This window comes from Manacus candei, unplaced genomic scaffold (genome assembly GCF_025592945.1).
Source record: "Manacus candei isolate 608988 ecotype Guabito, Panama unplaced genomic scaffold, ASM2559294v1 h1tg000071l, whole genome shotgun sequence".
NCBI classification, from domain to species: Eukaryota; Metazoa; Chordata; class Aves; order Passeriformes; family Pipridae; genus Manacus; species Manacus candei.
In genome coordinates this window covers 5,251,493-5,265,134 of record NW_026138119.1, presented here as the reverse complement: position 1 = coordinate 5,265,134, position 13,642 = coordinate 5,251,493, and the positions used below count along the sequence as shown (strand labels likewise).

Here is a 13,642-nt window from a genome sequence, read left to right as displayed (position 1 = left end):
ACTTTTTTTTAGGTAATATTAAAAATCAATACTCTAATCCCAGCTCCAGAGAAGCTGAAGGGGGACTGCTCATCAGCAACTGGAGTGCTGGTGTTGGAAATGATGTAACTTTCCTAATAACTTTCCTAATAACTTGTCTAATTAATTGTTTTAATTAATCACAAGCAGTGTGATTTTCCACTGTAGCCAGCATTTAACAAGGTTTGTCATAAGCTGCTATTGTGGGAACACAGTTTGGGAAAATTACTGGAACCTTATGTTTTGCTAAACCAACCTTGACATGCTTCAATGAACAAAGCCCAGGAGAAAGAGAGATATTGCTGAAATTGGACACAGGGAATGTAGAATTTATGGACTGCAAGGACACTTTGCGGTGACAGTAGGAAAAGGAGGAATGGCTTCAAACGGAAAGAAGGGAAATTTAGGTTTGATATATGGAAGGAATTCTTCCCTGTGAGGGTGGTGAGGCCCTGGCACAGGTTGCCCAGAGAAGCTGTGGCTGCCCCATCCCTGGTAGTGTCCAAGGCCGGGTTGGACAGGGCTTGGAGCAACCTGGACTAGTGGAAGGTGTCCCTGCCCCTGGCAGGGTGCGGAATGAGATGATTTTTAAGGTCCCTTCCAAACCAAACCAGTCTGTGATTTGCCTGACCAACTTGTGTTCATCTTTCACACATTTATAGTTCTGACATGTCTGCGTATCATTTCCAACTTCCAGGTGGGAAATTACAACAAAAAAAGAGCAAGGGTGCTTATTGATCCCACTCATAGGGAAACCGCTGGAAAACCGTACCATTTTACAGGGTTTTCTGGACACCCGAATGCCTCAATTCCCACCACACAAGACCCAGCGGGTCTTCCAATTCCTACACACGGGGGAGGGGGACAGTCTAAATGATGCTTTGAACGTGTAGCAGAGCAGCTGCCGGCAGAGCGAGCAGCGATCCTTAAGGACCCAGCGACCCCAAACCATTCCAGCGATCCCCGGCAGGGAACGGCCCTCACGGGGCGGGGGGGGCGTGGGAAGGCGGGTGTCACATGACGCGCCCTCATCACGTGATCCGCCCTGACCCGGAAGCGGCGCGGGCCGGGGACGCTGACGCTGGAACAAATATGGCGGCCCGCGGCGCTGGGGCCGCTCCGGGGCCGCTCCCGCTGCTGCTGCTCCTGTTCCTGCTCCGTGTCAGCCCCGCCAGCGCCCGCGTCCACCACCTCACCCTCAAAGTAAGGTCCGCGCCGCCTCCGGCCCCGCTGGTTCTTACCCCGGCCGCGCTGGGCTCCCTCAAAGGGGTGCGGTGAGCGCGGCCCGGCCCTGCCCTGCGCGCCTCCCGACGCCTCGGACCGGTCTGCCCACCTCTGCAGCGTCGTCCCGTTGACGGCCCTGACCCTTCTTCCTATTCGTTTCGCCCTGGGGTTTCCCCCTGCGCCTCAGCCCGGCCGGGCCCGGCTGTGTTCTGCTTTTGCCGTTACTCTCCCGCCCCCTGTGCCCCGTGTCCCCACAGCCCCGTCCCTGCTTTTTCAGCCCCGGGTAAAGCGTGTGAAGAGGCCTTGGAACTGCAGTGTTTTGAAGGTGTAGCTGCTTCGCGTTCTGTTAAAAGCGAGGCAGAAGGCTGGGTGTGATAAGAGAGAGGGAGAAGCTTCTGAAAGGGGGTTACCATTGAATTTCCTCTTAACTAAGTTTTGCCTTCCTGTCCTGGTCACCGGCCTCACGACTTTAAAGGGTGTTTGGCTGCCTTACTGCCCTTCCAGATGTAGCTGCTTTGCACCACTCAAGCGATTAGCAAAGGCAGGGGAAACTGGTGCTGGCAGCTTTGTGTTTGGTTCCATGCACTGCTGGGTGTGCTTCGGAACAGCCTCGTGTGGTGCTGTGACTGTATTTGAGAAAAACTGGTTATTCAGGGCCGTGGATGGGAAGTTCTGGAGGTCACAGTGAACATGTGCAGCTCCTGTGGTGCTTTGCCCGGAAAGCTGCACACCTTTTCCACGACAAAGGAACTGTGAAATTGGGATGGTGCTTTTAAGGACTTCTATGTAACTCATGAAGGCTCTGTAAGGCTTCAGAATGATAATTTTATTTGTCAACAACTTGCAATATTTTGCCAGAAAGGTTGGAAGCACTAAATAAATGTGTTGCTGTGCTCTTGTACCAGTTTAGAGAGTGTGTCAGAACTTTGCAGGAATTCCCCTTCAGCTTTTGGGTTACAGTGAATGCTGGGGGGATGTTCAGACTATGTGGTTGCCTAAAGTGCAACCACATGAGTATTGTTCTGCTTCAGGAAAAGTAAACTTCTCCCTAATGCAGTGAATCAGGAGGTTTGTGCTGGTTACATTATTGTTTTGAGGAATTTGTGACAAATGGTTGAGTGCTGAGGGGTTTCTCCCGGGGGAATCCTTTACCCTTATGTAGAAAACTTTCAAACTTGCCTCAAGCAAATGTTCTCAGCTGCAAACCTTTGGCTTCAAGTCTGTGTTAGGGTGTCTCTTCACTACCTGGATCAATTACTAAGCCCTGTTTGCTGGTTTTTCCCACCAGAGTGGGGTGTGCTTTTAGTTTTGCAGGTGTTCTGTGCAAGTTGCAGCACTGACCCACCAAGTGCTGTGAGGAGTAGAAGTGAGTTAATGCCTTTATCCACCCCCTGTATAAACATGAGCTTTATTGTTAGAGCACAGTCTCTCCCTTTCTGCTTCATCCCCCTCTTTACAGCCTTTATGTAAACATCAGGCTCCAACAACTGAGCCCTTTCATGGTGAGGTCTCCTTTCTGGTGTTTTTGCCATTGGCTCCTTCCTTACTTGTAAGTGTGCCTTGACACTGTGCCAGGCTAAAGGCCTCAGCTTTGTGGGAGTGTGTGATATTAGGTTTCCTCAAACAAGCTGTTATTGCTTAAGTTAGAACAGCTTCTTTCTTGCATCTTTGTAATTAACGTGCTAAGGTGAAGCTGTTTTGTTGTCAGAAAAAAAAAGCAACAGTCTGTGCAGTTTCCTGTTCTAAAAATAACTATTTTTATAAAAATGTACAAAATAGTTTATTTCTTCTGAGTTAGAGGAGTGGTTTGCTTGAATATTGCTGTTAGACTAACCTTGACAGAGGAGACTCACTTCCTTAGTAGCAATTGTTGTCAGCCTAATTAGTTTAATGAGACATGAAAAAAAAAACCTCATTAGTAACCTAACAAAAAAACCCTACAAAAATTGGATGGTGTGGAAGACTGACAGAAACAATTTTCTGACGATTCCAGAAGTAGCTGGTAGTTGGAATGTTTCTGTTGACCAAAAATTAATTTGTTATTGTTGTTGTCTTAACAGTTAAATGCCAGAACATTGAAGCCTTTTGTTTTGCATAATGCAAATTGTCCCAGAGAATGAGGGAGTTGGTCTGAGCAAGGCTTTGTCTGACATGGAGTTAAGATTAATGTTAGTGAGTAACCAAGCTACAGATTGCAAGAGAAACCTTCCAGCTGGCAACACAGTGTTTAACAACTTGGATGCTGGAGTATTCACTTGTGTGGGTTCACACCTTTGTTGTGAACTTAAATATTTCTGAGGTCAGTAGAGTGATTATAAATAAAACCTGGGTTCTTTCAACCCCTTAAACCTCCCGGGAGAGGTGAGACCTTTATTGGTAAGCCAATGTCTTTAAGCTGTCATTATGTGGAGCAGGAGATGCTCTTGCTGTTGCTTGGTGGCAACTGGTGACAGTGTGTTTGTGTGTGGGATCATGTAAAGCTGAAGGATTTGTGAACTAAATCTGTAAACTCTAAGCACTCAAAGCTGAGATAAAACCAGGGAGGAAAGTGATGTGTGTTGGATATTAATTATCTGGTGGGGGGGGGAGCATATCAGTAAACTGAGTAAATACACTTAAATTGAACTGAACAGCTCTTACAGGTACTCTGGTTTAAGAAGCTGAACATGTTTACAAGGTGCAAAACACCTTGTGGCTGGATGACACTTTATCCCCCCCATACTCCCCTCACATAATCACCCAGGCAAATGTTTCTGTGCCCAGATGTGGTTAAATACACGTGCTGTGCTCTGTAAAGAGCCAGTATTAATTTTCTGTTCTGACTGGGAAATTACATCAAAAGCAGTGTTAGAGGAACCAGGTGGGTTCTGGTTTTCAAGCATGGTCAGTGACCTAGAACCCAAAACCAGCAGAGCTTAATGCTCTGTTGAACAAAGCATCTGCTGGCAGTCATGTGCCACTTAACTTTTTTTTTTCCTCTTCTGAGCATTTAGGGAACCATCTGGTTATTTGCCAGGTTCACTTGATTCTGTTGGGGCGATCTTATTACAGCTGGATTACAGGTTAGCTGTGTCAGGATTAGTGTCCTGCTATCACAGTGAGTGAGATTTATGCATCAGGAATGTTTTATGCAGAGATGTCAGAATCAATACTGGGGTAGAGGAAGAGGGAACTTTTTGTGCTTGTACAGTTCCTACCTCAGTCTTCCAGGACCTTCTCCAGAACAGTTTGTCAGCCTTTAGCAGCTGACTTCTCTTGTTAGACTACTCTGCAATGTGATTATCTTTTCCTAGAAGAAGCAGGAGGAAGAAACATTTTTTTTTATTTTTAAAACACTTGACAAGTTGTCACTAAATTACATTTTCAACTTGCTTTTTAATTTCTGTTGCTTTGTTTCTGCTTTTCTTCCAATTAATGACCCAGTAAGTTTGAGGGTGCAGCTGCAGACCTGTTTATTGAGTTATGAATGCAAAGTAACTGGGATATGACCTTTTGTCATCTGATGTGGCAGCTGTGTGTGATGTTGACTACTTTTCATGTGAGATCCTTAAAGCTCATTGTACTTGAACCTTTATCAGCTGAGCAAGGCAAGGGATCAATAGCTGCACTTTCCTTGCCAGACTGAGAGGAAGGAAATTATTCTGCAGCTAAGACTGGGAGCAGAGGAGGATGTTGGAATTTTCCTGCTAGAGAAACTAACCCAAGTAATTCTAGTTTTGATATTTATTCTACTCAAATTTTTTTAATTATTTTTATTTTATGCTAAAAATTATTTGGAGGAAAAGGACTGCATAAGAAACTTTCTCATCCACACCATACACATAGTTTGCCATTGTGTGAGGTGCTTGACTGTCCAAACATTGACCCTGCCTGGCACAGATGATCTGATGGGGTGACAATGCATTTTCTAAACACTTGGCCAAAACCCAGCTCTGGGTGAGGTCAGATCCCTAAAGTCACCTAATGCCTCTTCAGTCTGTTGCAGTTATATTAGTCAGTGTTCAAACAATAACTGTGTTGATGTATCTACAATCTCTTTGGGTTTTTTTTTAGTAGCTATATGTTGTTTAATTAGATGTTTAAATTCTTCCAGACTTTTCACTTGCATATTTCCCAGTAGTATAGCCAGGCAGTTAGCAGAGACATGTTTAAGTTTTTACTGTTCAGGATATTGGAAAAGTTGGTCCATTCCAGTGAAATATCTGAAGGTATCCTAAAGAAATTTGCTCTTTGAATATTCAGGTGAAACATCTAATTATGCAAGTGTCAATCTGTCACACTGCTTTCCCTTTGACTGCAGCTGCAGATGATTTTTCATGTGATTTGTAACCTTGCTTTCCTTTCTTACAGGATGATGTGAGGCAGAAAGTGCACCTGAATACCTTTGGCTTCTTCAAGGATGGTTTCATGATAGTCAATGTCAGCAACCTTTCCCTGAAGCAACCAAGGGGCTATGACATGAAGGGTTTATCAGTAAGTTCCTTTGGGTCCAGGGACTGTGGGAAGCCTCCTGTGAAATCCCTGGAGACCTTCAGTTGTCTGAGGTGTCAGATCCAAACTGGGGGTGCTTTGGTGCTGTTGGCTTTGCTCCCCTCTGTGAGCCATGGGTGGGGATATGTATATTGAGATTTATCCTTGGGCACTCTCCATTCTGCTTTAAGGATGAACTTTTAACTTATTAGATCTTCTGCTGAACTCAATGCACACATCTATAACTTATGTTGAACACCAACTTCCTAAGCAGTCCTCTGATGTTTTTTTCACGTTGTGTCCTGTTGCATTGCAATTCATCATGTGGTCATTGTGTCAGTAGGTTTCCAGAACAGTGACAGTCTTATTTTTAGAGAACTCTAACATTATTTGATGTATTAGGGATTTTAATGGAGAGACTGAAATGCTAGGTTCTAAAACAGATCTGAGTTCTTACTCTTCTGCACAGTTCAGCTTCCTTATTGCTAAAGGTGTTAAATGTTTTTGTCAAGCAAAAACACCTGGAACAGTATTGAAATAAGTTAAAAGGTTCAGGGACACAAGGTACTCTAGATGTAGTTTGGTTTTGAATCAATATATTTTTTTTTCTTGGTGGATGTGGATGAGGCAGCAAGTTTATTATATTTGAAAAGTTTTTTATGTCTGGTTAGATGATGAAAAAAATACCTGGATTCTGCCTTAAATGTAGGTTGATTTATTTAGAAAGCAGTATCTTTGACTCTTTCAGTAATGGTTTGACAGATTGTTCTCAATTGTCTCCTAGGTGGGGTTCAGTTTGGATCGAACAAAGAACGACGGGTTCTCCACTTACCTGGTAAGAGTAAGACAAGTGAACTTGCTCTTCTAAGCTGGGACATCTCATGGTCTACCATGCTCTGGAAATAGTTGGAAGAAATAAAAAAAAGGGGTGGGGGGAGGACTTTAGGCATGGGCAGGATGTGAAGGATAATTTGGTTTTACAACTTGCTGAGCTAAGGCTGGTGACCTCTACCTGGAGGGGGGAATATGTCCCATTTCTTATAAACCAGAGGATGCTTCAGAGATGCTTTGCTCATGTTACCAGGATGAAGAAGTGGATTACTGTATCTTGAGAAAGACACCAGAGCCAGATGTCTCTGTTGTAATTTTACTTCTGGAAATCGAAAGCAAAGTGTGAGTAAATAGTGTACACGACATTTTAAAGTTACATCTTTAGTTGAAGATAATATGACCCTTGAGATTTTTTTTAAGGGCTTGGAAAGCTGCTGCACATGTAATTTGCTTTTTTTTTTTTTTAAGGGGTTACTTGAGAGTAAAAGTAAGAAATCTGCAGTGTAAAATGGTCCAAGAATTCATGCTGCATGTTGGAGGGGAAAGGGAACATCAGGTGACAGCAACCTACCTTAATTGTGCTGAAGGAATGAAGTCTTGGGTCACTTTTGCAGCTCTTGCACTGAATGTGCCATTTTATTGTCTTATCTATTTTATGGAAGGATCTTTGGGGGTGGGTTACTTTCTCTTGCAAGAATATCTCAACTGTTTGTGTGGAAGCATAGTTTCTAAGGAGACTCTGGTTACCAAAGCTGAAGAACTTAATTTTCTTCTACTGTTGTTGTATCTGATGTAAAGCGTGACTTTTCCCACACTTCAGTGCCACATTGCTGTAAGTCACCATCTAGTTCTTGCCTGTTCTCTGTCTACAAAATTCAAGTCAAGAAAGGTTGATTTTCCTTTATTTGTTATGTGCAGGCTGTGACAAATAGCTTCTTTATAAATGTTGGTTTACTTTCAATTTGTAATAAAACCTCTTGGGTTTTTTTTTTAGTGTGAAGGTACAGTTCTCTGCAGAAGCTGCTTCTTTGTTACCTAAAATTTCATTCATATCTGAAGAAAATGTTACTGCCTTAAGTACCAAGCCACTAAAAACTTCTGAACCAAGCAGTGATTCTGGTAAAACCCCTCCAAAGACCAATAAAAATACAGATGGCGAAGGTAAGACAACTAAACCTGACTTGTGTGTGCTCTCTCTGTTCATTCCTCATTGCTGTGCATCCAACACTGTTGTGGTCATGTTTTGGGGTCCCCTTGGGCTAGAACTTAGTGCACATCTTGTGTAGATCTGTGCACAAAGCTGCTTTTTGGGCTGGAGTCTTCCTGCTCAGTGATTTGTGTTTCCCAGTCCTGTTGATCCAGCAGAGAGATAATGTGAGTGTTGGAGACCTTCAGTGCCTTTAAGGAGGGTTTGACAACTTGGTTGTCTTTTATCTGGCAAAAAGAAGGCTAAAGAGGGGAATTTTATGGCCACCACCAACTAGTTGAAGGAAGGTTAGGAGGACAATGATTTCAAGCCATATTTAGTAGTGGCACACATTGCAACCAGTTTCTGTTTCCCCTTAAGTCTTGAGTGTCTCAGGAGGGAAAATAAATAAAATACCTTCCCTAGGTGGGTATTCCAGCACTGTAGCAGATCACTTGTGTAGATTGTAAACCTTTATCTTTTGAGGTTTTAAACACTTGACTAAACAAAACTAGGACCAATGTGATACAGTATTGACACCAGGCATGCTTTAGTCAGAAGTTGGATTAAATATCTCCAGAGGTCCCTTCCAGCCAATATTTGTACAAGTCTGTATGTCTCTAAAGAGTTGAGATCTAGTCTATCACTTAGGGGAGGGAGAAGTAACTGTACTAGTAATCTTTTCTTGGAGGCACAAATCTTTGTCTGACATCCACACCAGCAGACAAAACAATTTTATAATCCCAACTCGAATGGGATTAGCTCCTGTTATCCCTTCCTGGCAGAGTTTAGGCTTCAGATCAGACTGTTGAGCAGTCTGATCTGAAATAGTCTGAGTCTTTCTTGGCCTGTCATGTTCACAAGCTTTGATGCCATTCAAAAGTTTGCACAGCTGTTCTAAGGAGTCAAGAACCAAGGACGGATGGCACTGAAGATAATTGATCTGACAGCTGTAGTTGGTGTTAAAAGGTGTAGCATGCACATGGGCAGTGCACTGAGGTGTGGGAGCCAAAAGCAAAGCTTAAGTCTTGAACTTTTGCTTCCTCATAGAATGGGATGTTGGAAAAGCTTCTTATAGGAGTAGAGTGAAACTGTGAACTCGACATGGTGCTCTACTGAAGGCTCCTATCAACTCAGGTTTCTTAAGTTCAGAACAGATACTGGCTTGGCAGGTCACCTCTGCTTTTAGTAACTTTGGTTTTTTACTGGGACCTTACTTAATGCAAAGCTAGGAAGTTTTTCCTACCCTAGGGTTAATTAGGACTTCCACATGTTTGTCAGGACATGTCCAGGTTGAGATTAGTCAGTGAGGTAAACAGTACTCAGTCTTAGCATTGAAAGTCATGGCTGTACCTACATCAGGTGTTGGTCACCTGCCTCCTGCAGCACTGGCATGGGAGGGGTTGGAAGGGTTTCTGGGGTAGGCTTTTGTAGAAGGTGTAATAGTAGAGAAGCCTATTCTAGCATCTGAGGATGGATTCAGAATGAATGCCAGCTGTGGGAAGAGTTCTATGAGAGTAAGGAGAGACTGGGAAAGAATCTCTGTTAATGATTATCTAGGAAACTGCCACGCTGACAAGTGCAGGAAGATGTGAGTAAGGTATTGACAATGTGCAAAAGGTGAGGATGTCTAAATGCAAGCACTCTAAATGTACCATTAATACTTTTATCTCTAGATGAGAAGTCCAAACGCAGTACAACATCCTCCAAGGTAAGAAGCTGTCTGCACTTCTCTTTCAGAAAGAATCTGTGGGAATATTCCAGTATAATCAGCAGTGTAAACATGGCCTGAAAGTAGAGAGTATTTGCTGTTGCTCTCAGCCTCCACTGTAAATATACAGAATGCAATCTTCATTGTCTGGTGGATGTAGCCAAATGTGTTGGTTACCTACTTAAAAAAAATCTAAAGGTCTCTTTTCCTTTTCCCAGACTGTTATAGAACAAGAACATCCTGTTCACAACGACGGAGGAACTTATTCATTTCAGGTAGGGCGCCTGTCAGGGTCTAAACTTAATGTGTGCAGACAGTTCCTCCACTGTACTACTTTGGAAAATACAAGTCTGGTGTAGATGTCTCTCTGATAACAAGAGTCCACTCAAAAACTTACTGAGTTAAGAATCAGTGATGGAAATCTCTGTGTGGGAGCTGCTTTTAAACTGGCTTTGGGGTGATGCTGTTCTAAATATCACAGTCTGTGAGCCTCAGCATATTAAAGTTCACTGTGATGCCACTAGTGCATCCAAATTGCTAATAACAAACTGCTGTGACCTGACTGATTCAGGGGGAAGATATTCTGTATGAAACCAGATTAATGCTTTGTTTCAGCAGCCTGGTTCCCTTGTGATGGTTGGTTGCTATAAACCAACACACTTTAAATTCTGTTATCTGACACAAATCTCATTTCCAGAGCTATCACAATTTGCATAGTTGGGGGAGGAACAGAAAAGCTCCTTATGCTTCAGGGCATGTATTATCAAAAAATTATGCTTCACCATGTTAAATATATGACAGTTTTTGTTATCTCTTCTCTGTGAATTGAGTTAAACACTGATAGTTAAAAGGCTTGGAAAACCAAGAGTGCATAATCCTAGATAGGTGCAATGATTTTGCATCTGGAATTCTGTTGAAATTTCCAGATATGCTGATGTCCCCTAGAACAGCATGTTTGCTGAAAGGAACCAAGTGACCCCAAATGACTGAATTCTTTCATGCTTCAGTAGAGATGGCTTCTTACCAGGGCAACCCTCTTGTGAATGAGAAGAATGCTGACTTTCCTATTCTTTAATTGCAGTTCTTTTTTAACATCAGCTCTGATAGCCAAGAGGGGCTCTACAGCCTATATTTCCATAAGTGTGTTGGCGAGAAGGGGCCAGCTAATGATCAGCTGCGATTCAGTCTCGATGTGAGTATGGCTTCTAAAGTAGAATGAACTCATTCACTTAGACTGAAAGGTGCAGCTTTCAGCTCCAGAGTGTAACTGAGCCCACACTGCACGAGTGTACATATGGGGTGGGAAGTGATTCAATCTCTGCAGAAGCATTTCTGAAGGAAGCAACTACCATAAAAATAATTAAAATACTAGTTTTGTAGAAATGTCGGAAAATCTGAAGAGTGACTGTGGGCTGGGTTCAGTGTACACAGCTCTTGTGACTAGATGCTGTAATGGGATGGGAGCTAAAACAGCTGTTTGTGTCTTGCTGCACTCAAGCTCACGTTTTTCTTTACATTGTTGCACGTATTAAGGCTCTTGCTGCGATCTAAATTGTTGGTATTTGTGAATTCAGTGTCATTGCTTGTTCTGGCCTAATTAAAGATGTGTTTTTATGGTGTTAAATGCATATTTTAAAGGCAATATGTTCTAACAAATGTCTCATCTCTCTTGATATCCAAGGGTTTGGTCCTGTGTTTGTTGGGCATTATCACATCTTTGGTTTTCCCCTTTTTTTCTCTTTCCTGTGCTCATGCTGGTGTAAAATGAACCAGTCTGTTATGAATCCTCTCACTGACTGAGGTAACTCAGCCAGATCAGACCCCTGAACTGCTTTTTACATGGTAGTGTTGATGCTATTGCAAGGGAGCCTGTGGGTGATAAAACTTAGCAGCCCTGACTTAACTCAGACTGGGCTACTTTAAATCTGCTGGTGAAGTTGTATGTTTAGAAGACAAACTTTTTTAATTGCTCTTTGATCTACTGAAGAAATTGGAAAGAGAAGAAAACCTGGTTAACTGACCTGCTTGGATGTACTTAGAGTTTCAGTACTGCAAACTAGTCCTAATGCATTATTTTATTGAAGTCCTTGTACATGTAATCAAGCCACTTGGGGGCATAAATTGGATGCTAAATAATGCTTCTATTTTCTCAGTCACAGGGTAACAGGCTGGCAGCTTATTGTAGATACTGTTTCTGAATCAAAGGTGGGCAAGCTGTGAAGTTTGGGAGAGGGAACAACTATTCTTTAGGAAAATTACTTTGCCTTTCTCAGTTATGTTGCATAACTGAAAAGTTGTTTTTCAAGGAGATTATTCTTGTGGGAGTAATTTTGCAAAATGTTTTGAGAGTCTTGAGGATAAAGAGTTGGGTTTGATTTTTTTTTTTCTTTGAGTCTCATAACAGTTGCTGCTTCAGAAAAGCTCATTTTAAACGGGTGAATTTGATTGTGAACCGTAATTGTTAACTCAGTGCTTTTAAAAAAAAATGTCTCTTTTCAACTGTGCCCATAACACACCTTTAATATTCAGATAGAAATTACGGAAAAGAATCCTGAAAGCTACCTCTCAGCAGGTGAAATCCCACTGCCAAAGCTTTACATTTCCATGGCTATGTTCTTTTTCCTGTCTGGGACTGTATGGATCCACATCCTTCGTAAACGCAGGTAAGCAGGTTAGTTGGGTGTCAGTGACAAGTAGGGGCCTACCTTGTTTGATTTTTATCTTTTATTCCTCCTCCTATAATGCCTAATTCATGGATTTGATCACTCCAAATATGGCTCAATACTGTGTGCTTAATACACAGAGTTTATATTTGAAAGCTGCTTCTGTCAGTATCGTTGTTGCAGACTGTTGTTATAAAGTAAACTCTCATGTTAAAAATTCTTCATGCAGTGTACATATTAAACCATATTATGACAAAAAATAGGAAATTCCTGTAGTTCATGTCTAAAGGAGAACACTACTTGACACTAAATAAGAAAACTTTGATCACTTTTTTCATATGGGAAATGGCTACTTATGGCAGTAGATAGCCATAAACATGTTGATTGCTGTTGAAAGTTATAGGAATTCTGAATTGAAACCCCTGCTGCTTAATAGTTATAACATAGCAAAGGAAACCAGCAGCACCTGTGGTTCTGTTTGGCTTTTCCTCTAAGTTAGCCTGAAGTTCACTTGGTGGCCTCTTTGTTGGTAGTTTGAAGTTCATTTGGTGATCAGGTGATTTGGTGTTCAGGGGTTCACCTGGTGATGTGGTGCAGGGACTTGGGCTGAAGGGTGGAGTGATACACATTTGAAGTATGTTTAGCAAATTATCTAACAATTGAGATTATATATGCAGGATATGTGTATTAATTACTATTTTTAATTAACCCAAGTATAAAAATCAGGGGTTTAGAACATGTAGTTGAAACGTTGTTCAGGATGTTGCAGAAACTGCAGTGTTCAAGGGAATCCTTTTGCACTAATGGTCAGCTCAGCCTGGGGGTGACTGTTTGACACTTAAAGGCTTTAAAGAAATATCTTCTTTTACTGATGATTCTTTTTTTAATTGATGCTCCTCCTCCTTTTCTTTCTTCCCAGAAATGATGTTTTTAAGATTCACTGGCTCATGGCAGCCCTTCCTTTCACAAAATCTCTGTCCTTGGTCTTCCATGCGGTACGTGGATGTCTCTGCTGTTGTTGTTCACCTGGGAAAGTAGAAACATGGAATCCAGGGCATGCTGTTAGAGAAATCTGCTTTGGAGAGGAGGGAGAACTGTCCTTAATGCTGAAGCATTGGAAATGAGCTGCAGCTCTTTGGTGGAAGTGATTCAGTTTTCATCAGCAAATTCTGACTTTAAATACAACTGAGATCATGGCCTGAAGTGTTGAAGCAGCAAGGGTTGAGGGTTTAATGAGCTCCACAATTTCTGATGTTTTGGCCATCTGAGGCTGGCCTGGAAGCTTGAGCTGTGCTGCTGCCTCAGCTGCATGGCTTGCTGTGAATGTTAATAAATAGAAACCTTGATGAATGTTTGTAAAATTCAAGGGCACTACTATAGGTGAAGTATTATGGTGTATGGTAACAGACCTCACCTTATCAGCTTTAAGACTTTCAATAGATAAAGTGTTGGAAATGTATTGACTTTGCCTTTCCACTGGAAAGATCTCATAAACAAAGGTAGTGGCAAGCATTCAATCCTTCAGTGTTTATGCCAGCC

At 42.2% G+C, this 13,642-nt stretch overlaps 1 protein-coding gene across 3 annotated transcripts in view; it reads left to right on the top strand.

Annotated features, from left to right (window-relative positions):
• Positions 1-1,020: 1,020 nt before the first annotated feature.
• GPR107 (G protein-coupled receptor 107) overlaps positions 1,021-13,642 on the top strand; it is a 37,072-nt gene continuing 24,450 nt past the window's right edge. For 2 of the 3 annotated variants that reach the window (XM_051807427.1, XM_051807429.1), the window contains exons 1-10: positions 1,021-1,221; positions 5,593-5,715; positions 6,497-6,547; positions 6,797-6,885; positions 7,538-7,704; positions 9,406-9,440; positions 9,659-9,715; positions 10,522-10,632; positions 11,970-12,103; positions 13,023-13,098. In XM_051807427.1, the coding sequence (XP_051663387.1) occupies positions 1,036-1,221; positions 5,593-5,715; positions 6,497-6,547; positions 6,797-6,885; positions 7,538-7,704; positions 9,406-9,440; positions 9,659-9,715; positions 10,522-10,632; positions 11,970-12,103; positions 13,023-13,098 (1,029 nt within the window). In that variant the 5' untranslated portion in view covers positions 1,021-1,035. Of the gene's footprint in view, positions 1,227-5,592; positions 5,716-6,496; positions 6,548-6,796; positions 6,886-7,537; positions 7,705-9,405; positions 9,441-9,658; positions 9,716-10,521; positions 10,633-11,969; positions 12,104-13,022; positions 13,099-13,642 lie in introns of all 3 variants that reach the window. The other variant, XM_051807428.1, reaches the window with a different exon arrangement.